We start from the raw sequence: 26,960 nt of genomic DNA on the forward strand, positions 1-26,960 counted from the left end.
CACCACCCCTCCTGGGCTACCTTGGTAGTCATCCCCCTATTTGTGTGATGAATGAATAAAGAATGCATGAATGTGAAGCAACAATGACTTTATTGCCTCTGCAAGCGGTGATTGAAGGGAGGAGGGGCGGGTGATTAGCTTACAGGGAAGTAGAGTGAACCAAGGGGCGGGGGGTTTCATCAAGGAGAAACAAACAGAACTTTCACACTGTAGCCTGGCCAGTCATGAAACTGGTTTTCAAAGCTTCTCTGATGCGTACCGCGCCCTCCTGTGCTCTTCTAACCGCCCTGGTGTCTGGCTGCGCGTAACCAGCAGCCAGGCGATTTGCCTCAACCTCCCACCCCACCATAAACGTCTCCCCCTTATTCTCACAGATATTGTGGAGCACACAGCAAGCAGTAATAACAGTGGGAATATTGGTTTCGCTGAGGTCTAAGCAAGTCAGTAAACTGCGCCAGCGCGCCTTTAAATGTCCAAATGCACATTCTACCACCATTCTGCACTTGCTCAGCCTGTAGTTGAACAGCTCCTGACTACTGTCCAGGCTGCCTGTGTACGGCTTCATGAGCCATGGCATTAAGGGGTAGGCTGGGTCCCCAAGGATACATATAGGCATTTCAACATCCCCAACAGTTATTTTCTGGTCTGGGAATAAAGTCCCTTCCTGCAGCTTTTGAAACAGACCAGAGTTCCTGAAGATGCAAGCGTCATGTACCTTTCCTGGCTATCCCACGTTGATGTTGGTGAAACGTCCCTTGTAATCCACCAGAGCTTGCAGCACTATCAAAAAGTACCCCTTGCGGTTTATGTACTCGGCGGCTTGGTGCTCCGGTGCCAAGATAGGGATATGGGTTCTGTCTATGGCCCCACCACAGTTAGGGAATCCCATTGCAGCAAAGCCATCCACTATGACCTGCACATTTCCCAGGGTCACTACCCTTGATATCAGCAGATCTTTGATTGCATGGGCTACTTGCATCACAGCAGCCCCCACAGTAGATTTGCCCACTCCAAATTGATTCCCAACTGACAGGTAGCTGTCTGGCGTTGCAAGCTTCCACAGGGCTATCGCCACTCGCTTCTCAACTGTGAGGGCTGCTCTCATCTTGGTATTCATGCGCCTCAGGGCAGGGGAAAGCAAGTCACAAAGTTCCATGAAAGTGCCCTTACGCATGCGAAAGTTTCGCAGCCACTGGGAATCGTCCCAGACCTGCAACACTATCCAGTCCCACCAGTCTGTGCTTGTTTCCCGAGCCCAGAATCGGCGTTCCACAGCATGAACCTGCCCCATTAGCACCATGATGCATGCATTGGCAGGGCCCATGCTTTCAGAGAAATCTGTGTCCATGTCCTGATCACTCACGTGACCGCGCTGACGTCGCCTCCTCGCCCGGTATCACTTTGCCAGGTTCTGGTGCTGCATATACTGCTGGATAATGCGTGTGGTGTTTAATGTGCTCCTAATTGCCAAAGTGAGCTGAGCGGCCTCCATGTTTGCCTTGGTATGGCGTCCGCACAGAAAAAAGGCGCAGAACGATTGTCTGCCGTTGCTCTGACGGAGGGAGGGGCGACTGATGACACGGCTTACCGGGTTGGCCTCAGGGAGCTAAAATCAACAAAGGGGGTGTCTTTACATCAAGGAGTATTTCAGGCAGGACTTCACGGAGGGTTCCAATAAGAAATGGTGCAACTAAGTTATTGTTCTTATTGGAACAAGGAGGTTAGTCTGGCCTCTGATTGATACATGGCTAGATTTACCTCGCTGCACCTTCTCTGTGAGTGACTGCAGTGTGACCTAGAGGAATGAGTCCCCTAGACAGGGGAGGAGGCAAATGAGTACAAAACAAATCTGGTCTATTTCTTGTTTTGATCCACTCCATCGATCTTTTACATCTTTGGCTGGCAGCAGACAGTGCAGAAGGACTGCATGCCATCCACATCTCATGGCTGCTTGGCAGAAGATGGTACAGTACGACTGCTAGCAATCCGTATCGCCTGCCTGCTCACCATAAGACGGTTCAATAGGACTGACTGCAGGACTAAAGAGAATGATCTGGTCAAGTCACTCCAAATTTAGTCCCTGCGCCCATGTCTGCCCAGGCGCTCCCAGCTGACGTGGCCAGGAGCACCTCGGACATGACGATGATAGCTACCAGTCTTATTGCACCATCTGCTGCTACAAGGCAAGGGGTTGCTGCTACTGTGTAGCAAAGCCGTACCGTGTCTGCCAGCACCCAGGAGACATAGGGTGACGGTTACCTGAGCGGGCTCCATGCTTGCCCTGGTATGGCGTCTGCACAGGTAACTCAGGAAAAAAGGTGCGAAACGATTGTCTGCCCTTGCTTTCACGGATGGAGGGAGGGAACGGGGGCCTGACGATATGTACCCAGAACCACCCGTGACAATGTTTTAGCCCCATCAGGCATTGGGATCTCAACCCAGAATTCCAATGGGCAGCAGAGACTGCGGGAACTGTGGGATAGCTATCCACAGTGCAATGCTCCAGAAGTCGACTCTAGCCTCGGTACTGTGGAAGCACTCCGCCGAGTTAATGCACTTAATGCACTTAGAGCATTTTCTGTGGGGACGCACACACTTGAATATATAAAACCGATTTCTAAAAAACCGACTTCTATAAATTCGACCTTATTCCGTAGTGTAGACATACCCCAAGAGCAAGGTTATTACAACCTTGGATGTTTCTCCAGCAATTTGCCTTGGGTCTCTCAGCCCTGTCTACTCTGCCCAAGGAAAAACTGTTGACACCCTCCTGTGCTTTAAATTTGATTTGGGATTTTGTGGTAAAAATGAGCTAACAGGTTTCTCCCAGCCAGTCCAGACATTGCCTAAATGGCATCCCCATCTAATCATTTCCCAGTTCCCACAGTGATTTACTTTCTCCATTGCATTTTTTCTTTCCAGTAGAAGACTACGATTTGAAGTCACCTAGTCCTGAAAAGCAAAGACTTCATGTTTCCTAGGAGCTGAGTGGTCATGTTAAGCAACCAAACCAGATTCTAGGCCATGCCAAATCACATATGTGGTTCTCTTCCTGATCAGGTTTCTTTTTTTCCTTTTACCATTGTCCTTCATAGATGACATGGGCAAGAATCTGAAAGGTGCAAACAAGATATTTTGGCCTTCAACAATAGGGGTTTTTTTGTTTTTTTTTTAGGGCTATCAATTAATCACAGTTAACTCACGCAATTAACTCAAAAAAAATTAATCGCGATTAATCTCACTTATAACAATAGAATACAAATTGAAATTTTAAAAATCTTTTTGGATGTTTCTCTACATTTTCAATATTGATTTCAATTACAGTATAGAATATGTAGTGCACAATGCTCACTTTATATTATTTTTTATTACAAATATATGCACTGTAAAAAGATAAACAAAAGAAATAGTATTTTTCAATTCACCTCATACAAGTAATGAAGTGCAATCTCTTTATTGTGAAAGTGTAACTTACAAATGCAGATCTTTTTGGTTACATAACTGCACTCAAAACAAAACACTGTAAAACTTTAGAGCCTACAAGTCCACTCAGTCTTTCTTCTTGTTCAGACAATTGCTAAGACAAACAAGTTTGTTTACATTCACGGGAGATACTGCTGCCTGCTTCTTATTTACAATGTCACCTGAAAGTGAGAACAGGCGTTCGCATGGCACTTTTAGCTGGTGTTGCAAGGTATTTACATGCCAGATATGCTAAACATTCGTATGCCCCTTCAAGCTTTGGCCACCATTCTGGAAGACGTGCTTCCATGCTCAATAAAACAACAATGCATCAATTAAATTTGTGACTGTACTCCTTGGGGGGAGGGAGAGGAACTGTATGTCTCCTCTGTTTTACCTGCATTCTGCATATATTTCATGTTACAGCAGTCTCGGATGATGACCTAGCACATGTTAGTTTTAAGAACACTTTCACAACAGATTTAACAAAATGTAAAGAAGGTACGAATGTGAGATTTCTAAAAATAGCTACAGCACTCAACCCAAGGTTTAAGAATCTGAAGTGCCGTCCAAAATCTGAGAGGGATGAGGTGTGGAGCATGCTTTTAAAGTCTCAAAAGAGCAACACACTGATGCGGAAACTACAGAACTGAAACTACCAAAAATCAACCTTCTGCTGGTGGCATCTGACTCAGATGATGAAAATGAACATGCATCCACACTACTTTGGATTGTTATCAAGCAGAACCCATCATCAGTATGGAAGCATGTCCTCTGGAATGGTGGTTGAAGCATGAAGGGACATATGAATCTTTAGCGCATCTGGCATGTAAATATCTTGCAATGCCAGCTACAACAGTGCCATGCGAATGCCTATTCTCACTTTCAGGTGACATTGTAAACAAGAAGCGGGCAGCATTATCTCCTGCAAATTGTAACCAGCCTTGTTTGTCTGAGTGATTGGCTGACCAAGAAGTAGGACTGAGTGGACTTGTAGGCTCTAAGGTTTTACATTGTTTTGTTTTTGAATGCATTTTTGTTTTTTACATAATTCTACATTTGTAAGTTCAACTTTCATGATAAAGAGATTGCACTACAGTTCTTGTATGAGGTGAGCTGAAAAATACAATTTTGGGGGTTTTTACAGTGCAAATATTTGTAATCAAAAATAAATATTAAGTGAGCACTGTACACTTTATATTGTTGTAATTGAAAGTAATATATTTGAAATTGTAGTAAACATCCAAAATTTTTTAAAATAAATGGTATTCTATTGTTGTTTAACAGTGCAATTAACCGCGATTAATTTTTTTAATTGCTTGACAGCCCTACTTTTTTTTTTAACTCTTGAAATTTCCCGCTGTGGATATTGCCTGTGCAGGTACACAGTGAGAGCGCCAGTGTGATCTGGCTTCTGAATAACAGAAATGTAGGCCTGGAAGGAACCTCAGGAAGTCACCAAGTCCAACACCCTGTGCTATGGCTGGTGTTTTTACCCAGTGTCATGTAACCTCGCTGAGACTTGGTCGAGCGAAGAGAGTGATTAAAACACTGACAGGTAGGCTAGTGATAGCCTCCTACTGGAAAAAGACAAATAGTCCAATGTAGAGGAATAGCTGAAAAAAATATGGAAGTGGTTGTTATGGGAAAAACTGAGTACAAACAGATACTTAGATATTTGGTTACCATTTATTCAATACTCAAAGTACATTCCCTCCTCTTCTTCCTCCCCCCCACCAAAAAAACCGAACAACAACAACCCACGACAACCAAGCAAACCTATCCAATTTTTTGAATATTCACATTTGATAGACATGCCTGGTTTGTTAAATGTGTAATCAGAATTCACTCAATTTAATAAAATCACTAGAAATAACATGTCATGAGTACTATAAACATGCTCATTCTGTAACATGGTAACACCCTGTTAAGTAGAAAGATCCAATGATTGTATCGCTGTTTGTTTCTCTAATGATTATTGTATTGTATTGTATTGTTTCTGATATTTATATGGCCAAGATTGTAACCCTATTAAAACTTTCTAAATTAAGACATAGTTTACATAAAAAAAATAGACCACCACAACACTTTCAATGTCTGTTAGCTCTTTCATCATACCATTGTGGAGTGGCAATAGTTGAGGGACTTTAAGTAAAGTATTGTGTTAGACCTAGCCTCTCCAAAACTATTTCCTAATTTGGTACAGAACAGAGATTTTACAAGCTGACAATCACCTGCGTCAAGAGTTTCTTTTTCAAAGTCTGTCTTTGCAGAATGCAGTGAACAAAAAGTTCTTGTACTGTGTTTTGTTTCAAACATTCTAAAAAGGTATGCTAACATCAGAAAAATATAAAAGGGAGAAAGTTTAGGCCCAACACTTAGGATGTTTGAAAAAGGAATTTACAAAACATAACAAGCATAAATGTTTTTATGAACTTTTAAAAATATAATTGGAAAGTGTTTAAATATTCCCCAGAACCGTTGATTCTAAACATAGCAGGTCTGTGCTGGTGCTCAAAGACCAAAAAAGGAAAACTGACTAGAAAATGTGTTTTGTTTAAGGTAAGCTAACATTACAAATAGTGAAAAGTAAATAGTTTTTTAAAATTTCACTTATCTAAGGTAATTTGAATTCTGTCTACATTACAAGGGTACATGTGTGGGGCATCCAGTCATTAATGTTAAGTCGACACATAATTATAGCAAAAGTCCCATCTTGCAGCACAGGCAGGAGCATAACCATGTTTGAAGTTTCAGAGTAACAGCCGTGTTAGTCTGTATTCGCAAAAAGAAAAGGAGTACTTGTGGCACCTTAGAGACTAACCAATTTATTTGAGCATGAGCTTTCGTGAGCTACAGCTCACTTCATCCGATGCATACTGTGGAAACTGCAGAAGACATTATATACACAGAGACCATGAAACAATACCTCCTCCCACCCCCCTCTCCTGCTGGTAATAGCTTATCTAAAGTGATCATCAAGTTGGGCCATTTCCAGCACAAATCCAGGTTTTCTCACCCTCCGCCCCCCCCCCAAACTCACTCTCCTGCTGGTAATAGCCCATCCAAAGTGACCACTCTCTTTAAAATGTGTATGATAATCAAGGTGGGCCATTTCTAGCACAAATCCAGCTTTTCTCACTCCCCCACCCCCCTCCAAAAACCACACACAGAAACTCACTCTCCTGCTGGTAATAGCTTATGCAAAGTGACCACTCTCCTCACAATGTGTATGAAAATCAAGGTGGGCCATTTCCAGCACAAATCCAGCTTTTCTCACTCCCCCACCCCCTTTTTTCAAAAAAACACACACACAAAAACTCACTCTCCTGCTGGTAATAGCTTATCCAAAGCAACCACTCTCCCTGCTAATGCCTTAAATACAGCTTGGCACCCTGGTTAAAACATGTAGGGCTCCCAACTAGACTGCAAGATGGGATGCTGCTATAACTAGAGACCTATTAATGGGTTCAACTGTATTGAACTCTTACATAGTTGAGTGTGTAGTGCAGACTGGATTTTAAACAAAAAAAATATGTAAAATAAGGGGGGAGAAGATTGTTAATGAGTTCTTAGACATTATAAATCACTTCTTCGTCTGCTACTTTCCCTATGTCTATCAAACAGCTCTTATAGTGCTTCTTGGCAAACTTGTTATAAAAATATTTTAAAAGAACATCAAAGAAAACAAAAGAACACAGATCTTGAGACAAATACTTTGGTGGGATGCTACGTGTAATGCTTATAACGTATGTATACAAGTATATTATAAGGAGGTTTCATTTCTAGGACACAGAGTAATACTACTAGAAATGTATTAGCTAACAACACACCTCCATGCCAAGTCCATAGAAAATATGCTATTGTCCTTGAGACATTATTTCGTTTTGACTTTATTTACAGGTTCACTGTATATTTTAGGTTAATTTATCTGGTCCGTCTTAGATATTAAGTTCAAGAAGAGACTGTCTGGAAAAGTGCTGAACACCCTGTTGGCACTTAAAGATATTTTATATATATTTTTTCCTCCAATATTCTGATAATTCATTCTGATCATGGGTTTGGGGGAGGGAGCTAAGGAGAAGGGCTGTCCTATAGTGCTTAGACTACAGGCAACAATATTTATTTCAAAGTTGAGCTCCATAAATGCTGAGAGAGACTGAAGTACGTCACACATGAGACCTACAAAGCATAATAAAAAACCCACCATTTTTGTCTTTCAGTACAGTTTACTCACTTCTCCCAATCTTTAAGACATATTTCCTCAGGCTGTATCAGGGATCGGCAACCTTTGGTCCGCAGGTTTGGCCAATCACAGCTCCCACTTGCTATGGTTTGCCAATGGGGGGCTGTGGGCAGTGGCGCAGGCCAAGAGATGTGCTGGCCAGCGGTGGGAGCTGTGATTGGCCGAACCTGCAGATGCGGTAGGTAAACAAACCAGCCCAGGCCGCTAGGGGGCTTACCCTGGCGGGCCATGTGCTAAAGGCTGCCGATCACTGGGCTATATCATGTTTTCATGCTCCCTAAAAGAGGGGGATGCCGTGTAGTTGTAGCCTGATGATGAGCTCGGTAGGGCTCAAAAGCTTCTCTCTTTCACCAACAGACCTTGGTCCAATAAAAGATACTACTTCATCTACTTTGTCTCTGAAAAAGTAGGAAGAATTACAGGCAAAATCCAAAAAAGCAGGACACTCTTTTAAAAACCAGAAATAGAAAATTAGCTTAGGAATGGCAACTTGATTTTCTATCAACATTGGTATTTTTAAATTCCAATTTATCAGGAGACAAGGTGGGTGACATATCTATATCTATCTATCTCCCAAACAGTGGAAATTTAAAATATGACACAACTTGGTAGCTGTGTGGAGTGTTAACAGCATATTGTTTAAATAATTTAAAACTGTTAATTATAAACATTCACCTTTCACCTTTCTTTTCTGATAAATTCCATATAAATTATCAACAGACCAGACTAGATGATCTGTTGGCACCTTCTGGCCCTCCACTGTGACTGTAAGCCGAATTTCACAGGAAGCTAGTCTTCAGTGTAGCGGGAATGTGAAAAAATCAAGGTCTAGTAATTGAAATAAAGGTACCTGGGGTTATTTCACTGGGTAACTCCTTAGGCAGTCTAGTCAGTTTCTTATACCCAAACTGTGATAGCCCAGTCACTCAGGTTCCAGCACTGCACCCTGTTTGAATGTTTTGTAGGAAGTCCCATGCTGTGAAATTTTCAAACACTTATTGCTAATCAAAATTTCTTCAAATGTTGTTATGCAAACCAAACAGCAGTGGCACAGGCCCTCCTGAGTAACTTAGCAAGGGGGTAATAATGTTTTGCAGGCAGGAAAGCCCTGGCTGCCTCCAGAATCTAGTCACAGGTGTTTTCTTGCATTACTTACACCACTTTTTTTTTTTTTTGCGCAGACAGACCCATGCGGCGGTTCCTGCCCCTAGGAACCAGGGGCCCCCTTGTTTAGCATAAGGTGGGGAGAGGCGGACGTAGCCCAGGCTCTGACTCGATTGGGAGCCCTGCTTTAAAGGCCACACGTGGCGAAATGGTGGCTGCGTGAGCCCGGAGGCCCGGGCACAGCGGCCCCTGCGCCTGCCCCACAGCCAGGGAGCCGCGCTGGCCCAACTCGGGGGCCGTGTGTCGTGCCCCGCCCAGCGGCTCTGACGCCGGGCACGAGCAGGGCGCAGGGCCCCCGGGGCGCTCTCCGGCCGGCTGGGCCCGGCCCTGGGGTGAGTCGGGAACGGCGGCTGCAGCGAGCCGGGCCCCCGCTGCTGCGGTCCCTGCGCTGCGCGGAGCTGACGCGAGGGGGCGCTGGCTGCGGCCCGCCAGGCCGGCGCGGCGCAGGGGAAAGGATGCGGACGGGGCCATTCGCGCTGCGGCAGCGGGGGGGAGCGGGGCGCCGGGCGCCTCCCCGCCGGGGTTCGGGGGCCGCGAGGGAGCGGCAGCGGCCTTGGGGAGGCGGGCCACGGGGGCGGGGGGCCTGGCGGCAGGCGCCGGGGCCGGCGGCGGGGCCGGCGGCGGGCGCGGGGGTTGGGGGCGGAGTGGTTGGGGCCGGCGGCGGCCGCGGCGGGGTCAGTTCTCTTTAGTGTTTGCCGATGTTGGAAGCGTCTCCAAAGTGTTCCCGGGAACCAGGTAACCGGGCCCGCGGGGGGCGGCCGGGCCCCCGCCCCCCGCCCGGGGAGAGGCGAGGCAGTGGCCTCCTGTGCTGAGGGACCTCGCCCTCGCGGCGGCGGCGGCCCCGGGCGCGGGGGGGCGGCCTGAGGGGCAGGCGGCTTTGCCGGCCCCGCCCCGGGTCACACCGCGGCCCCACCGCGCTGATCCGGGCAGGGCGGGAGCTGTTGCCTCCGCCCTGCTTGGTAAACGCTGCTCCCCGCCCGCGGGGCGCAGGGCGTTCATGGGGCCCCCAGCGGTGAGCTGGGCTCAGGGGATCGCGCCTCCCCCCCCCCCCCCCCGCCATGTCTAGCCCCTGCCCGCAGGGCTCCCCGCGCCTCTCGAGGGGGGCGATGCTGCAGCCTCCCCGCCCCCGGCAGATGCACCGGTTGATGTAGCTCCTTTCCCAACCGGCCTCCCGACTCAGACCTCTCTCAAGTGAAATGCCTCGGATTTTAGCTGCCCGGCGCTGAATAGCAGCTCAGCTATTACAGCTGGTGGGGGGCGGGGGGTAAGATAGGAGACTGATTATTTACTGTGGAAGTACCACTCGAATCGCGGATTGGCTGCATATTGCATCAGGCCTGTGTTAAATTTGTGAAGTAGTTTTCTATGGCCAAAGCATGCCTCTTTTTTCATTGTTGCCTTTTCAGCTCTATCACTACCACGTTTCACTACAGCATGATTCAGATTACTTCCTTATAAAAGATCATTAGCTAATCTGTTTTCCAAGGTTCAAGACAGATTTTAAAATACCATATTAAACTGGTGCTTTGGAATGATACAAAAAGCCTTGCAATATATTATTTGTATGCTGTATTGATTGCGCAATAGATTCAAAGTAAAGTGCTACTGTACTTAGACTTCACCTACAATCCTAAACTTTCCTAACAAGCCTAAACTTTCCCATGGTGTCAGAATAAATAGGTGTTTATCCTCCTATAACATGATTCACAGTAAAATAGTTAACACTGATATTTGTGTTGCATAGTTAGGTTAGGAGTCAATACTACCAGAGATCAGGAGGGGATTTCACTTTTTTTTTCCTTTTCTTTTTTTTAAGAGCTGTTGAGCTTCAGCCCCAAGTTACTCAGACTTCTGCCAATGTAATTCCGGCTTTGGAGTCCCCAGTGGAAGAAAAGTCAACCATGATGACAGCAGTGCAAAGCCCTCACAAACTTGCTTTGTTGGGGGCCTGAGCTGGTGTGCAGACCATATGTCCCATTTTGGCTGGGACAGTCCCTTTTTTAAGCCCTGACTTTTTTTGGCAAAAGTGGGCATTTTTCCTGATAGTTCTTGCCAACTGATCAAATGCCTACTTTTGTCAAAAAAAGTGTGGTGTGGAGGAATGTGAGAGGGGAAGCGGGGGTGCTAACCCCTCAGGTGGGGGGTGGGGGGGCAGGCAGGGCTTGAGTGAGCAGCGACACCAGCCCCAGCCTCGCGGGAAGCAGGCAGGGCTCTGGTGAGCAGTGATGCCAGCCCCACGCGGGTGGGGTGAGATGGCTTGGGCTAGCTCCATTTGGTGTCCCATTTTCCTTTTGGGAAATATGGTCATCCTAGACTGGAAAGTTGCCACCACTAACTTGGGAGGAGATGTGTTTGGAACAGGGGTGGGCAAACTACGGCCCTTGGGTCACATCCAGCCCATCAGAGCTTATAATCTGGCCCTCAAGCTCCCCCCGGGGAGCAGGGTAGGGGGCTTGCCCCGCTCTGCATGTGTCATGGCTCTGCGTGGCTCCCGGGAAGCAGCTGGCATATCCCCACTCCAGCTCCTACGCAAAAGGGCAGCCAGGGAGCTCTGCATGCTGCTGCAGCCTCAAGCCCCGCCCCTGCAGCTCCTATTGCCTGTGGTTTCCGGCCAATGGGAGTGGCGGGGCGGTGCCTGTGGACAGGGCACCGCACAGAGCCCCTTGGCTGTGCCTCCACATAGGAGCCGGAGTGGGTATATGCCACGGTTTCTGGGAGATGCTTGAGGTAAGTGTTTCCTGATCCCTGCTCCAGCCCTGATCACCCTCCCACCCTCTGAACCCCTTGATCCCAGCTTGGAGCCCCCTTCTGTACCCCCAAACTCCTCATCCACAGCCCTGCACCAGAGCCCCCAACTGGAGCCCACACCTCCCTGCACCCCATCCCACACCCCCAATTTTGTGAGCATTCATGGCCCGCCATACAATTTCCATACCCAGATGTGCTCCTCAGGAAAAATAGTTTGCCCACCCGTGGTCTAGAACATCTTAGCAGAGGGTGTTTTTTCCCAGGCACCCTCTGCTGGTCGGACTTCTGTGAAGACCTACTCATGAAGACACTGCCTGTTGTCCTCTGAGGGTGAATTTCCCTGCAGTGCAGCTAGCCTGAAAATGGAGGTACATGGGGAAGTCAGTGATACTCTTCCTCACAGGAAACTCTGTTTCTTTGGGTCACATTTGGAGGGTTTGCTTTGCTGTTATTAGGGTTAGAAATGTAGGCCTCTATGCTGTAGAGAGCTGTCAGTGGTGAATGTACAGAAATCACTATACACTTGCTAGGCTCTGCTTCCATGAAGGAAATTTTCACAGGTGTAAGTACGTAAGTGAGTACATACTACATGAGTAAGATGATGCAAGGTGGATTTATGCTGCTGTATCTCTGATGCGTTACCAGATTAAGCTGCAGCAAGGTAAACTCTGCTCTGTGCTGGTGCAGTGCATTAAGGGGTTTGCTTCTGTATAACTGCATTAATATACCAGTAAAAGTTTTCTTAGTGTAGACAAAGCCTTTTTTTGCTGATCAGGTTTTTGTGTTACTGTAGTGCTTATGAAAGGTGCCAGATGTGCTTTACTTAAGGAGAGCTGGCAGCAGTGCTAGATTTCCAGTGCTGCCCAGTTAATGAATCTTAACTGTGCTTTGAAGGGATCCACTACAGTGGACCTCAGTCCTCATGCTCATTGAGTGCTCTCTGTGGAGATATCCAACAGTAATGTGGCTATTGGCCACTACGTACTGGATTGACGCCACCACTTCATGTAACATAAGCAATTGGAATCTAGCATAAACATAAACAATTTGTGCTAGATTCAGACTATTGGTCTGTGAAAGGCTTTATATATCTGTGTACCAATCTGAGTAACTCAATCTCCCAACAGTTGTTTGAATAATAATAATTAATAGCAGCATGTATTTGAGTAATCTTTCATCCTGAAATCTGAAAGTGGTTTACAAAGATGAATTGTTAACCCAGTTTTACACCTGAAAAAACTGAAACACAGAAAAGTTAAGTGACATGCCCCAAGCTAACATACTAAATCAATGGCATAACTCACTTAGACTGTTCTTTGGGGGCAGAGACCATAGGTTTGATTTTTCCTATCTTCCCAGTTTTATAAATGTGACTCTGTTGACTTTAGTGGACTTACTCCTGACTTATACTGATATAAATATGAGACATGAATCAGGTACTAAGTCTTTATTTATAAAGTGGAATAGTAAGTGAACTTCCCAAGGTTACACCATGAATCAGTGGCAGAGCCAGATCTTTGGATTCTAAGGCTGCTGGTCTAACAACTAGAAAATACAGCACCTGTCATATTCCCTCTAGATCGTTTGTGTTGACCTGCCTGAACTATGACTATAAATTTGTCTTTGAAAAGAAGAAATCTACTCTAGTTTGTTAAATAAAAGTGTACACTTGCAATCCTTTGATGCTTTTCTGCCAAAAACTTTATCTTTCTAAAATATCTAATGTAATTTTGAAGCAGGTTTTATGAGTTGTAGACCAAATATTTTCCAGCATTTGTATATGACTGGAGGGTCGCATACTTCGTTGCTTATGTAGGCTGAGCTGGCAGGTGGTAATCAGAAGGACAGTAACATTGTCTCATAACCTGTAGCAACTTTACAGAATGGTGCCACGAAGCCTATATTTTATTGTTAAATCATCTAATCTGCTGCTCTTCTTCTCTTCATTGTTTAATCAGTTTCATATCAATAAAAGACAATGAGAAATGCCATAGAGTTGAGTATTAGGCCTCACTTTCCTTGGCCAATAACAATTCTTTGAACATTTTATATTCACAACACTTTAAAAATGTTATTACTCACAATCCTGTGAGGGAGGTTCAAATTGTCTTCCTTTTACAGATGGAAAAACTGAGGCAAAGAGATTTACTGACTTGCTTAAAATCACAGAGTGAGATGTTAGCTCTAAAATCAGAACACTGGAGTTACTGATTCCCAGTCCTGTGTTCAGACTACCTAACCATGCCTCTTGGGGTGGTTGTGTTTTTTTTTTTTTTTTTTAAACTGTATTATGTTCACAAATCAAGCGGTTGAGGGTTTTGCAAATTAAAATTCCAGAGTTGTTTGGGCATTGATCAGATTGGTCAGCTGGTCTCATATTTCGGGCTTGCCTACACTAGAACGCTGTACCTCTAACTACACAATTATAGTTAAAGCAGTATATCTCCCTAGTGTAGATGGAATTATATTGGTATACAGGTGCTTTATGCCACGCTGACTATACCATATGTCACGTTTATACCATAGGTTCCAAGGACAGAAGGGATCATTGTGATCATCTGGTCTGACCTCCTGTATAACACAAGCCAGAAAACTTCCCAAAAAATAATTTCTGGAGTTTATCTTTTGGAAAAACATCCAGTCTTGATTTAAAAATTGTCAATGATGGAGAATCCACCAGAATTTTTAAATTCCAAGGGTTAATTATACTCTCACTATTAAAAATTTACACCTTATTTCCAATCTGAATTTAGCTAACATTCAACTTCCAGCTATTGTATCTTTATACATTTCTCTGCTATATTGAGGAGCCCATTATTAAGTATTTGTTCCCCATGTAGATACTTATAGACTCAAAAAGAAAAGGAGTACTTGTGGCATCTTAGAGACTAACTGATTTATTTGAGCATAAGCTTTCGTGAGCTACAGCTCACTTCATCGAATGCATACTGTGGAAAACACAGAAGATGTTTTTATACACACAGACCATGAAAAAATGGGTGTTTATCACTACAAAAGGTTTTCTCTCCCCCCACCCCACTCTCCTGCTGGTAATAGCTTATCTAAAGTGATCACTCTCCTTACAGTGTGTATGATAATCAAGGTGGGCCATTTCCAGCACAAATCCAGGTTTTCTCCCCACCCCCCAAAACCCACTCTCCTGTTGGTAAGTGGGTTTTGGGGGGTGGGGAGAAGGCCCACCTTGATTATCATACACATTGTAAGGGGAGTGTTCAAACTTTATCACTGATGATTTTATTTTTTCTTTCAGATTATTAATAAAAAATGTTAAATAGTGTCAGCCAAGAGCCAGTGTTTCCCCATTTAAAATTAGATTTTGAGATCTATTAATTAGCCAGCTTTTAACCAATTTAATGTGTTACATGTTAATTTTGTATATTTCTAGTTTGTTTGTTTTTTAAATCTAAATCTTACATATGTGAAACTGCATGCACACTAGGGCTTTTACTAGTATAACTCTTTTGGTAAAATCACACCCATAACTGAAATAGTTATAAGTATAAACTAGACGTAGGACTTTTGCTAATAGTTCAAGTTACTTTGTTCAGTTCTGAGAACAGATAGGTTTTCTTTAAAGTTGACTGTGTTCTTAACTAGGAACAGTCTTATCTGAAGTACACTTATGTTTATACTGAAAGATCAAAGCTTCAGTGGAGAATCTGAAAAATAGTCTTACCAGGCATCATCTTGGACAGTATTTAGAAAAAATAATTTCACTCGTCACAACTATGGACCAATACGAGAAAGCTACTTACGGCCGTATAATACTAGGATCAGAACATAATGAAAACAGAAAAGTGTGTGCCAGCTGTGCATGGCTGTAAGAGGCAGGCATGGCTGGTGCATACTTTACCCCAAGAGTAACTTAGGGATCTATTAGTGTATTAATCATGTTATAAGTAGAATGCTTCCAAATACTGAATTCTGCAGCCCAATATTACAGCGTACCCAACTGTGATGTGTTGCATCTTTTCCTTTGGTTAAGTAGGGGGTATCTATACCAATATCCTTTTATTTAGCAGCCCCAGTATTGCCATATTCCCATAACCTTTTAACTAATTTTCTCTGTCATATTTTAACACGGGGGAATCTTAGTGCTGTGTAGAATCGTAGTTTGAATAAATTTACCAGACTCTGACCTGATGGAGGACTAAACCTACTACCTAGAGACAGGTATGAAAAGGAGGGCAGAGATACCATTGATGAGTCCAGGGCCAAAGCCCTACTGAGAAGCATAGTTTACCCTGCTATCCCTGCTTGCTGGAAAAAGGCAGACTGGTAGGATTTCTACCAGTCTGAAGTGAAGTGACCTCATTTGTGACTGTTTCACTGCTGTGTAGTTCTGAAGGGTAGTCGTGAAACTGACTAGTGTTGTTAATTTCACAGTGCAGCTGCTTTCAAAATCTGTGAGCGGGGAAGGGGGACTGGTGCTGCCTGTTCACAGGTTGAAAAAATAAGTTTTCCACAGGCTACTGTGAGTAGGTGATTGGATTTTTTAAGCCCTGCTATTGACTGGAGGAAAGCTTGTTTTATATTTGCTATGCGAGCTGTCACATGCTGGAATAAAATGAGTTGGAAAGGGCCCCATAGGATGGCAATATCATCTGGTTTGGGTCACATTTTTTCTTAGTTAGCTATCTTATATCCATCTCCTTTGAGCTTCCAGGTCCATAGGACCTTTTTCTATGCGTTGCTGAGGGCCTCGTGCAAGGTCAAGGGGAGCTGAGGGCACTCAGTACCTGGAGGACTGGGCTCCTACTTTCCATGGTAACTTACTGCTAGAAGGAGTTGGCAGCATGCATTTAAAGGTACAATGAAAATTAAGCAGATATATAATTCTGTGAAATATCTAGTATTATTGTCCCTTTGGCTCAAGTGGTTAGCCAATATTTGGGTTGCTTTAACTAGGGGGGAGGTTGATAATGAGTTAGGTATTTGGTTCAATCATGTTTATTTACAAAGAATGTACATAAAGTCCTGTTTCCCTAAACACAGAAGGAACACATAAGAGTGGGCAGTTTCCTGGCTTGCCGTTTCCAAGCCTGCCTTTGCAGCCAGTCTAGTCTCCCAAAGAGCCCTCCCTCTGTTCCCTCTAAGGGCCATACTCATGATGACTGCTCACCCTTTCTGTTCACTTTTTCTTATTGTCTTCCTGCCCTTCTGCCGCCCCCCCACACAGCTACAGCCAGTCAATGCCCCAACATTTCAGTCAGTCTCCAGGGAAACCCTTCTGCCAACATGGCTTAGCTGCTGATCAACCTTGCATGTGGCCTACTGCTTTGGGTGGTGGCTTCCATTGTCTTCTGCTGTCTTTCTCCATAAATGATCTTAATTACTTCTTCCATTCAGCTGAATAAAGGGTGTTTAGCTGCCCATCAGCTTTAACAAAGGTATATTGGCTGATATACATTTCAGCATATCAGAATTATGCAGGGTTTACAACTCTAGTATTGCATATATCATGCATGTAAGAGGCCTGACATGCATATTCTCCATATAAGTTACCCATAGTGTGTCACAGCAGCCTAAGTGTCCTACCAGAACCAAAATGCTTGTATGCCAAATATCTGCCTTTATGCTGACCTTTATGCTACGTACTACAAAATACTGAAAAATTATCTCACTTGTTAGATAAACTGCTTCCATTCTATTGTATTTGCTATCACATGTTGTGAAACAATTTAAACGAATAAACAAATGCTCCTCTCCCCATTTTGCTCATCTTGGAAGTCTGGATTTTGTAATGTTTATGTAGTAATTAATCACCTCCTCTACCTCTGTTTTTCTCTACATAGACTTTTGATTTTCTTTTGAAATTTCAGGCTGCCATTGTGAGAAAAATTGGCTAGTTTTCCATTACATAAAAGGAACATAATTGCGGAAGGACATTGGTGAGAGATATTAATCTAGTATTGTTATCTGTTAATTACTTTAAGTATCCAGCAGACTTCAGGTAGTATTTCAAATGCACATTGCATTCTTGGGTGCTAGAGAGGCATTGTGATCTAATGGGCAGAGGAGGGCCTAGGAGTTAGAATTGCTGAATTCTATTCCTGCTTCTGCCTTTCACTTGTTTTTTAGCCTTTAAATCACTTAACCCCTCTGAGCTTTAATGTAAAATGAGTAAAATACTATTTTGGTTTACAGATATGTTGTGAGGCTGACTCAATTAATGTTTGGAAAAATATTTGAATTATTTGGATGAAAGTTGCTGTGTAAATGCAAATTATTATTTTGCTATTGAATTTCTTAATTGAAATGAAAAGTCTTACATAAAAAACCCATGTCTAGCCAGCCAACTGACCACACAAGGGAGTATTCTGAAGAGCAGAAATTAGTTTCCCTCTGAACAATACTATCCTTAAAATTTTCCCTTCTGATCTACTTTTTTGGAAGGTACAGTATGATTTGGTGTTCTGGCTAGCTACCCTACACACACCCATTCTGCTTTGGGTGGGAAACAGTGTATTTCCTATTTTAGAACATTGGAGTATATCAAGGGATTCTCTGTTAAGTGCAGGTGCTGCTGTTTAACCCCTAAAAGTAAAAATTACCTTTAGTTTTGATCTCTGTGGTGTAAATCTGGTGGTATAATGTGGCACTAGACAGAATTTGAATTAAATTTCAGTCCTTGTGGAAAATTTTCTGCCACAATTGTATCTGGTGCCATTCCCAAGGCAAAACATTTCCTCTTCAGAAGTTCTCTTTTGAGCTAGAGCTAAAAAGACATCTATGGCAGGATTGGTTTAGCACTATGCAAATGGTACGTTTCAGTAGAGAAATCTTTCCAACCTCCTTTAATTTGAACATTGGTTCACATTGTCAGTTTTTCCACAGTATCAGTTAGTGCCATGTTAACATGTATTTTAGTAGTCTAATGGTTGTCCAAATTAAAATATTTTCCAAATTAAAATATGTAGGGATATTTTTTTCTCATGCTTCAGAAATGTTAGTCAATTAAAGTGAAACACTTGTTAAGCCTAATTTTATTTGCCACCTTTTATTTATTTACTTATTTGTATTGAGAGAGCACGCAGAGTCTCCAGTGAGATCAGGGCTCCCTTGTACTGGGCACTGCACAAATATATAGAAAGACCTATGCCAAAATCTTATGATGTAAGGCTCTAATCCTGCAAGTTATTCCATGTTGTGATGTATACGAACCCCACACTAGGTTGGAAGGGTTTAAAGGACAGTACTGTGCCCAGATAGTGCCATCCCTCCAGGCTGCAGAGTATGTTTTCACTCAGCGGTTGTCAACCTATGGCCCGCTTGCAGCCCAGTCAGCACACAACTGCAGCCCCTGTGACATCGTCGGGGCCATAGAGCTAGTATATATGTTGTGTAGATGTGTCCCATATAACAAAGAGCGAGCTGCAGATGTGGCCTACAATGGTAAATACTTTGAGAACCACTGATCTAACTGGAGATGGGGATGAAAAGGGAGCAGCCCAGCTCAGAAAGAGGAAGGTGTGGGATAGGAGGACAGAGCTATCCTGAAGGGTCCTGACAAGGGTGCTGGAGAAGCCTCCCTGAAGTAATAAGATTATATGCTGAATTTGGTGGAGCTGACAGTTTGGTTTTTTTTTTTCTTTCTTTTCACCTTATCTTGGACTGGAAGCTGGGAGAGAAAAAGAGCAGGAGGAGGTGCCCCAAGGAGGATAACTCCGAGGGCACCTTTGGGGGCCAGCCGCTGTTGACCCTCGTAGGGCCCGAGGTCAGAGCCCAGTGGAATGGGCAGGCCTGGGCTCCCCTGTCACTGCCCTTACTACAGGAGGGATTCAAACCACCCATCCACCTCACACACCTCTGATTAAAGGAGGACCAGCACTGCAAGACCTACCCAGTGGGAGACAGCACTAGGTGTGCTAATCACAAGGGCACCAAACCAACCAAGGAGTATGTTATACATGTGAAATCAGGGGGGTTCTGTGTGGATCAGCTTCTAGGATCAGAGCCTTAATTAAGGCAGGAGACAACAAGATAATGAAGCAAACAAATGGAGGGAGTGGAAAAGGGAGTTCAGGATAAGTGATAAGAATAAACATTTACATACACTGGCCTCATGCATAATTTGTTAGTTTTGAGGATTTAAAACAAATATAAAAAAGCTACATTAAGTAATCCTACTTAGCCACCGCTTACTGTTACTTGAAGTCAAACCCTTTTAAACTGTTATTTTTTGTTTCTGTTACTTTGACAGAATGGTAAGGGTTGAATTAGAAACTATTCTAAAATTAAATGCAGAACTACATGTCCCATCATCCCAAAATAAGCTGCTATATTTAACACGATGATAGTAAAAACAAAATGTACAGTGGTTATAACTTATATACAGCATATGGCTCCGCCAGGTCCCGCAGCCCGCATTGGTCTGGAGCGGTGACACTTGGCCAGTGGGAGCCGTGACCAGCCGAACCTGCGGATGTGACAGGTAAACAAACCAGCCCGGCCTGCCAGGGGGCTTACCCTGGTAGGCCACATGCCAAAGGTTGCCGATCCCTGGTCTATCCAGGGATTGTTAAAATCAATGGTTATAATCTATTTAGGAAGGATCAAGGGGGCAAAAAAATCAGGGAAAGTGGCACTCTATATAAAATATGGCATTACCTGTTTTTGAGTTACTGATACTCGGAAGAAAATTATCTTGAATGCTTGTGGATCAGTGTCTTGACAGATAAAACCGAAGATAGGCTATTAATTAGTGTATTGCTAAGCACACTAAATCACACCAGAAAACAGGATGAGCAGCTGCTTATTCATCTATCTGTAATGTGTAGGGAAAAAAGCTGTGTGATCATGGGGGACTTCAGTTTGGTTGTCATGCTGGAGGTCTCATGCTGCCAGTACTGAAACATCCTTGGACGTTTTAAATATTAAAGATGACAATTACCTAATTCAAAAAGTGTTGCCTCTCCCACAGGGGAATTCTATTTTAGACCTCATCTTGAGAGAAACAGAACTGATGAGAGAACTAAAAATTAATGGTAACTTATGTACAGGTGATAATGACTTGATCACATTTACAGTGTGCAAACAGAATAAAGTCCAGATAGATATGCTCGATCCTTTAAAAGGGCCACTTTCATAAAGCTGAAAGCAATTATGAGCCAAATCAGCTGGGGGAAGAATTTAATCAGAAAAGGGTTAATGATAATTGGGAATTGTTTAAGAACACTATTAGGTGCCCCAAAAGCCACAATCTTACAAATGAAGAAGAAGGCTATATTGGTTTAAAAAAACAGTTCCAGGTTTAGAGAGCAAGTGAAGGCAGCTATAAAAAAAAGTGTGTGTGTGTAAATAAACAAATGGAAGAAAGGGAAAGTTGATAGCAATGAGTATGAATCAGAAGCTAGGAATTGTAGAAAATTGATAAGGGAAGCCAAGGGGCACAAGTTGAAATCTATGACCGGTAGAGTTGAGGACAACAAAAAGAAGTTTTAAAGTGTATTAGGAACAAAAGAACCCTAGCAATGATATTGGTCCATCACTAGATGGAAATGGTAGAATTAGCAATAATAATGCAGAAAAGGCAGAAGTGTTCAATAAATATTTCTGTTCAGTATTTGGGAAGAAAAGAGATGATGTAGTCATAGCATAAGATAAAATTATTTCATTCCACAAGTACCTCAGGAGGATGTTTAACTAACTTTAATAACTCACAACGTTTATTAAAGATAGACATTTTAAGATCAGCAGGTCTAGGTAATTTGCATGCAGGAGTTTTAAAATAATGGCTGAGGAGCTTACTGGACTGTTAATGTTGATTTTCAATATGTCTTGGAATACTGGGGAAGTTGCAGAAGACTGAAAGAAATATTATGGTGTGCCAGTCTTTAAAATGGGTAAACGAGATGACCTGGGTAATTATAGGTCTATCAATCTGACATCAATCCCAGGCAAGATAATTGAGCACCTGATATGGGACTTGATTAATAAAGAATTAATAGAGCACAATGTAATTTAATGCCAGTCAACATGGATTTATGGAAAATAGATACTGTTAAACTAACTCAATATCCTTTTTTTAGAAGATTACAAGTTTGGTGATAAAGGTAATAGTGTTGATGTAATATACTTAGGCTTCTGATAAGGCTTTTGACTTTTATTACTGCATGACATTTTGATTAAAAAAACAAGAAAAACATAAAAATAACATGGCACACACTACATGGATTAAAAGCTAGCTAATTGATAGGTCTCAAAGTTTAATTCTAAATAGGGAATCATCATTGAGTGGTGTGTTTCTAGTGGGGTCCTGAAGGGATTGGTTCTTAGCTCTACAATATTTAATATTAATAACCTGGAACAAAACACAGAATCATCACTGATAAAGTCTGCACAAAAATTGAGCAAGTGGTAAATAATAAAGAGGACAAACCACTAGATCGCTTGTTAAGCTGGGCGCAAGCAAACAATGTACGTTTTACTATGGCTAAACATAAATGTATGTATCAAGGAACAAAGAATGTAGGCCATACTTACACAATGGGGGACTCTATCCTGGGAAGTAGTGCCTCTGGTGTGTGTTGGCTGAATGTGAGCTCCCAGTGTGATGATGTGGCCAAAAGAGTGAATGCAATCGTTGGGTGCATAAATGAGGACTCCCGAGTAGGAGAAGACTGGTTATTTTACCTGTGGATTTGGCACTGGTATGACTGCTGCTGGAATACTGTTCTGGTATCCACAATTCAAGAAGGATGTTGATAAATTAGAGAGGGTTCAGAGAAGAGCCACAAGAATGATTAAAGGATTAGAAAACATGCTTTATAATGATTGAGTTCCTTGAATCTATCTTAACAAAGAGAAGGTTAAGGGGTGACTTTGTTCCCCAGATAGGTACTTACAGACTGTAAACAATATTTAATGGGCTCTTCAGTCTAGCAGAGAAAGGTATAACATGATCCAATGGCTGGATGTTGAAGTTTCCTAAATTCAGACAGGAAATAAGTTTAAAAGTGAGAATTAATTACTGGAACATTCTACAAAGGATCACAGTGGATTCTCTATTACTGACAATTTTTAAATCAAGATTGGATGTTTTTCTAAAAGATAGGCTGTAGGAATTATTTTGGGGAAGTTTTATGGCATGTGTCATATAGGAGGTCAGGCTAGATGATTACTGTGGTCCCCTCTGGCATCTCTCCCCAGTGCAGCCCTGAGCGCCTGCATGGTGCTTAATAGGCTGCCGCATGGCCGCGCAGTTTAGAGGGAACTTAGCTGGTCATAGAAGCAGTAAAGTGTGCATAGGAATAACAACACAGAACATGCACTAGGATTTTCTCCCTGCAACTCATGTGGATGTGCATGGGAGTGCTCCCTGCCTGGAGAGTAGACATCTCCCTCATCCCACTTCTCAGCTTAACGGATTGCTATACCACGGTGAGGGTTGTAATGTGGAACTTTTTCTCCTCTTTCACAGCCACTGATGAGCTGTGCTGTTCTCCATCCCAGCAGAGGGGACGGGGAAGTGAAGAGACTCCATCCCATCCAGCTATATGTCTGTGCTGTTCCCTCTCCCAACTCATTGCCCCCCTGTGTCTCCCAGCTTTTTGGGTTGCCCAGGGCAATCCAGCTGCCCCTCTGCTTCCATGCTGTCAGTATTGTGTCCTCTGGCCCCACAGAGGGGCCCAGGAGCAATCTAGCTTCCACCTTACCCTGCTGAGTAAGAGTCTACCTTCTCTCTCCCACTGCCATCTCCCCTAGTCCTGGGGAAAGCTCTAGTCCTTTCTTCTTGCTCCTTGTTTCTTAGAGGAGTTGGGGGTAGTCTGGAACTCCTGCAGCCCTCCAACTAACTTGTGAGTCCTTCCCCTGTCACACCCTCTTTTAGTTTCTTGGATCTTTATAGGGGTTTTGACCTTTTGAAACCTCTATCTTACTGCTCTTTCACTGTCCAGTCTAGCTTTGAGTAGGGGTTGGGGAAGAGGAGCAGTGGATGAAGAGAATTTCCTGCCCACTCCAATACCTTCCAACCTGCTTCAACAAAGACATGCAAGGTGGATGAGAAGAGCATCCATGTGGGCTTCCAGAATAGTGCATTGAGTGCATAGGAAACTAGGAAGTGAAACAATCAGCAACATGGGAGTAAAACTGGCTATGTGCAGAGGACATTCAAAGGCATCAAGTAAATGAAAATGAGGAGAACAATATTTTTGTCTCCAGTCTTTTTGGCTGTTTCTATTAGGGTTAAAGTACTCAGTGCTTTTTTTGCCTCGGTCTTCACAGACAAGGTCAGCTCACAGACTGCTGCACTGGGCAGCACAGTATGGGGAGGAGGTGAGCAGCCCTCAGTGGTGAAATAACAGATTAAGGACTATTTAAAAAAGCTGGACATAGATTCATAGATATTAAGGTCAGAAGGGACCATTATGATCATCTAGTCCGACCTTCTGCACAATGTCCATGGGGCCGGATGCAATGCATCCGAGGGTGCTGAGGGAGTTGGCTGATGTGATTGCGGAGCCATTGGCCAGTATCTTTGAAAACTCATGGCGATCAGGGGAGGTCCTGAATGATTGGAAAAAGGCAAATTTAGTGCCTGTCTTTTTAAAAAGGGAAGAAGGATAATCTGAGGAACTTTAGACCGGTAAGCCTCACCTCAGTCCTTGCAAAAATCATGGAGCAGGTCCTCAAAGAATCAATTCTGAAGCACTCTGAGGAGAGGAAAGTGATCAGGAACAGCCAACATGGATTCATCAAGGGCAAGTCATGCCTGACAAACCTGATTGCCTTCTATGATGAGATAACTGGCTCTCTGGATATGGAGAAAGCAGTGGACGTGATATATCTTGACTTTAGGAAAGCTTTTGATATGGTCTCCCACAGTATTCTTGCCGGCAAGTTAAAGAAGTATGGACTGGATGAATGGACTGTAAGGTGGATAGAAAGCTGGGTAGATTGTTGGGCTCAACCGGTAGTGATCAACGGCTCGATGTCTAGTTGGCAGCCAGTGTCAAGCGGAGTGCCCCAGGGGTCGGTCCCGAGGCCGGTTTTGTTCAACATCTTCATTAATGATCTGGAGGATGGCGTGGATTGCACCCTCAGCAAGTTTGCAGACGACACTAAGCTGGGGGGAGAGGTAGATATGCTGGAGGGTAGGGATAGGGTCCGGAGTGACGTAGACAAATTGGAAGATTGGGCTAAAAGAAATCTGATGAGGTTCAACAGGAGAAACAGAGTCCTGCACTATGGAAGGAAGAATCCCATGCGCTGCTACAGGCTGGGGATCGACTGGCTAAGTGGAAGTTCTGCAGAAAAGGGCCTTGGGATTACAGTGGATGAGAAGCTGGAATGAGTCAACAGTGTGCCCTTGTTGTCAAGAAGGCTAATGGCATATTGGGTTGCATTAGTAGGAGCATTGCCAGCATATAGAGGGAAGTGATTATTCCCCTCTATTTGGCACTGGTGAGGCCACATCTGGAGTATTGCATCCAGTTTTGGGCCCCCCGCTTCAGAAAGGATGTGGACAAATTGGAGAGAGTCCAGTGGAGGGCAACAAAAATGGTTAGGGGGCTGGGGCACATGACTTATGAGGAGTGGCTGAGGGAACTGCGCTTATTTAGTCTTCAGAGAAGAGTGAGGGGGGGTTTGATAGCAGCCTTCAAGTACCTGAAGGGGGGTTCCAAAGAGGATGGAGCTCTGCTAGGCTGTTCTGAGTGGTGGCAGATGACAGAACAAGGAGCAATGGTCCCACGTTGCAGTGGCGGGGGTCTAGGTTGGATATTAGAAAAAACTATTTCACTAGGAGGGTGGTGAAGCACTGGAATGGGTTACCTAGGGAGGTGGTGGAATCTCCATCCTTAAAGGTTTTTAAGGCCTGGCTTGTCAAAGCTGTCTCTGGGATGATTTAGTTAGGGATCGGCCCTGCTTTAAGCAGGGGGTTGGACTAGATGACCTCCTGCGGTCTCTTCCAACCCTAATCTTCTATGATTCTAAAAATATACCTTTTCCTTAACAGGTTAATGCTACAACTCCCTTGTCTTCACTAGGATTGTAACACAGGTATTGTAAACTACATCTTTTTTTTCTGGTGAAGACAGAGCCTTTCAGTTTTAGGTCTACTCCTGAGAAATCACCCGTATGCCCACACAAACCTCTTTGCAGTTTTACTAATCTGTTATTACTTGTACTAATAGACATTAAATCCTTTTCAGACAGAAATGTGAAATTTTTAGTCGACTTGCCCCTTTTAAAAATGAAATTTAATTCTACAGACTGAGGGCATCAGAGGAGTACTGGAATAGCATACCACTATGTGCTGCTGCAGTCCAACCCCTGAATTAAACTCACAAGTACAGCTCGACAAGAAACAGTTTTTTTGTCTTGCAAGAACTTTGAAGTTTTAAAATGTTACAAATTGTGGTGAAAAGTCAAAATATCAAAAATGTACTGAAAATCCCTCACCCCCCAAATTCAAAGCAGGTCAGTTGCAATGTTTTGTTTTGATTTCAACTTTAATTTTTTATGTACTTAAATTTTGAAACAAAAAGTAATTTTGAATAAAAACAGTACTTTTCATTTTAAAAAATGTTGAAACAGGAGGTTTTGATTATTTCAAAACTTTTAAAAAATTATTTTAAATGGGAAATTTATCTGAACTGATCCTTTCCTATGGAATGTTTTTGTTTTGATAAATTGGGATTTTCTGATGAAAAAAATTTGACTAATTCCCAATAGCTAAAGTAATAAGTACCTTTTGAGGGCCTTTCTTCATTAGGGACATTTTTGAAATTTACACCAGTGCAACAACATTGACACAGTTACTCTGACAGGTTACCAGAATTAGGGCTTGTCTATACTTGAAACGCTACAGCGTCACAAATGCTGCACTGAAGTTGCACTGCTGTAGCATTTCAAATTAAACACTACCTACCTCAACAGGAGGAGTTCTCCCATTGACGTAGGTTATTCACCTCCCCAGAAGGCAGTAGCTGGGTCGATGGAAGGGATTCTTCTGTCTACCTAATGCGGTCTACACTGGGAATTAGGTTGGCTTGATTATGTTGCAACAGGGAACAGAAATAGAGAATTATGATTATAAAGTCACCAAAATTGGCAATGGGACCCAGGGACAAGTGTAGTACCTGAAACTACTTTTAACTCCCTCTCTCTTTTTTTTTTTAATTGACTATATGTCTAGTTGTCAGCATCCTTTTAATTTTACTCTGAAAGTACAGTTTATGTAAAGACTTTACCTTCTTTCTCTGACCATAATTTATTCTTCCATATGCTATTCTGCTGTATCTAGTTTTTCTTTTCCTTTTGATTTTATTACTTTATTTTAAGAGTCATTTCTGCACACTGTAGTAGCAGAAGTTAC

General features: G+C 43.3%; 2 protein-coding genes across 23 annotated transcripts in view; both read left to right on the forward strand.

Annotated features, from left to right (window-relative positions):
* UBE2W (ubiquitin conjugating enzyme E2 W) overlaps positions 1–3,366 on the forward strand; it is a 57,077-nt gene extending 53,711 nt beyond the window's left edge. Inside the window, exon 6 of one of the 3 annotated variants that reach the window (XM_073330847.1) lies at positions 2,926–3,366. In XM_073330847.1, the coding sequence (XP_073186948.1) occupies positions 2,926–2,981 (56 nt within the window). In that variant the 3' untranslated portion in view covers positions 2,982–3,366. Of the gene's footprint in view, positions 1–2,922 lie in introns of all 3 variants that reach the window. The other 2 variants (XM_073330846.1, XM_073330848.1) reach the window with 2 other exon arrangements.
* Positions 3,367–9,034: 5,668 nt separating this feature from the next.
* Positions 9,035–26,960, forward strand: part of STAU2 (staufen double-stranded RNA binding protein 2) — a 224,954-nt gene continuing 207,028 nt past the window's right edge. For 16 of the 20 annotated variants that reach the window (XR_012157166.1, XM_073330819.1, XM_073330828.1 and 13 more), the window contains exon 1: positions 9,519–9,607. The gene's annotated coding sequence lies outside the window, so the exon portion shown is untranslated. Of the gene's footprint in view, positions 9,205–9,518; positions 9,608–20,096; positions 25,643–26,960 lie in introns of those variants that run through there. The other 4 variants (XM_073330822.1, XM_073330821.1, XM_073330823.1 and 1 more) reach the window with 4 other exon arrangements.

Source organism: Lepidochelys kempii, chromosome 2 (assembly GCF_965140265.1).
Source record: "Lepidochelys kempii isolate rLepKem1 chromosome 2, rLepKem1.hap2, whole genome shotgun sequence".
NCBI classification, from domain to species: Eukaryota; Metazoa; Chordata; order Testudines; family Cheloniidae; genus Lepidochelys; species Lepidochelys kempii.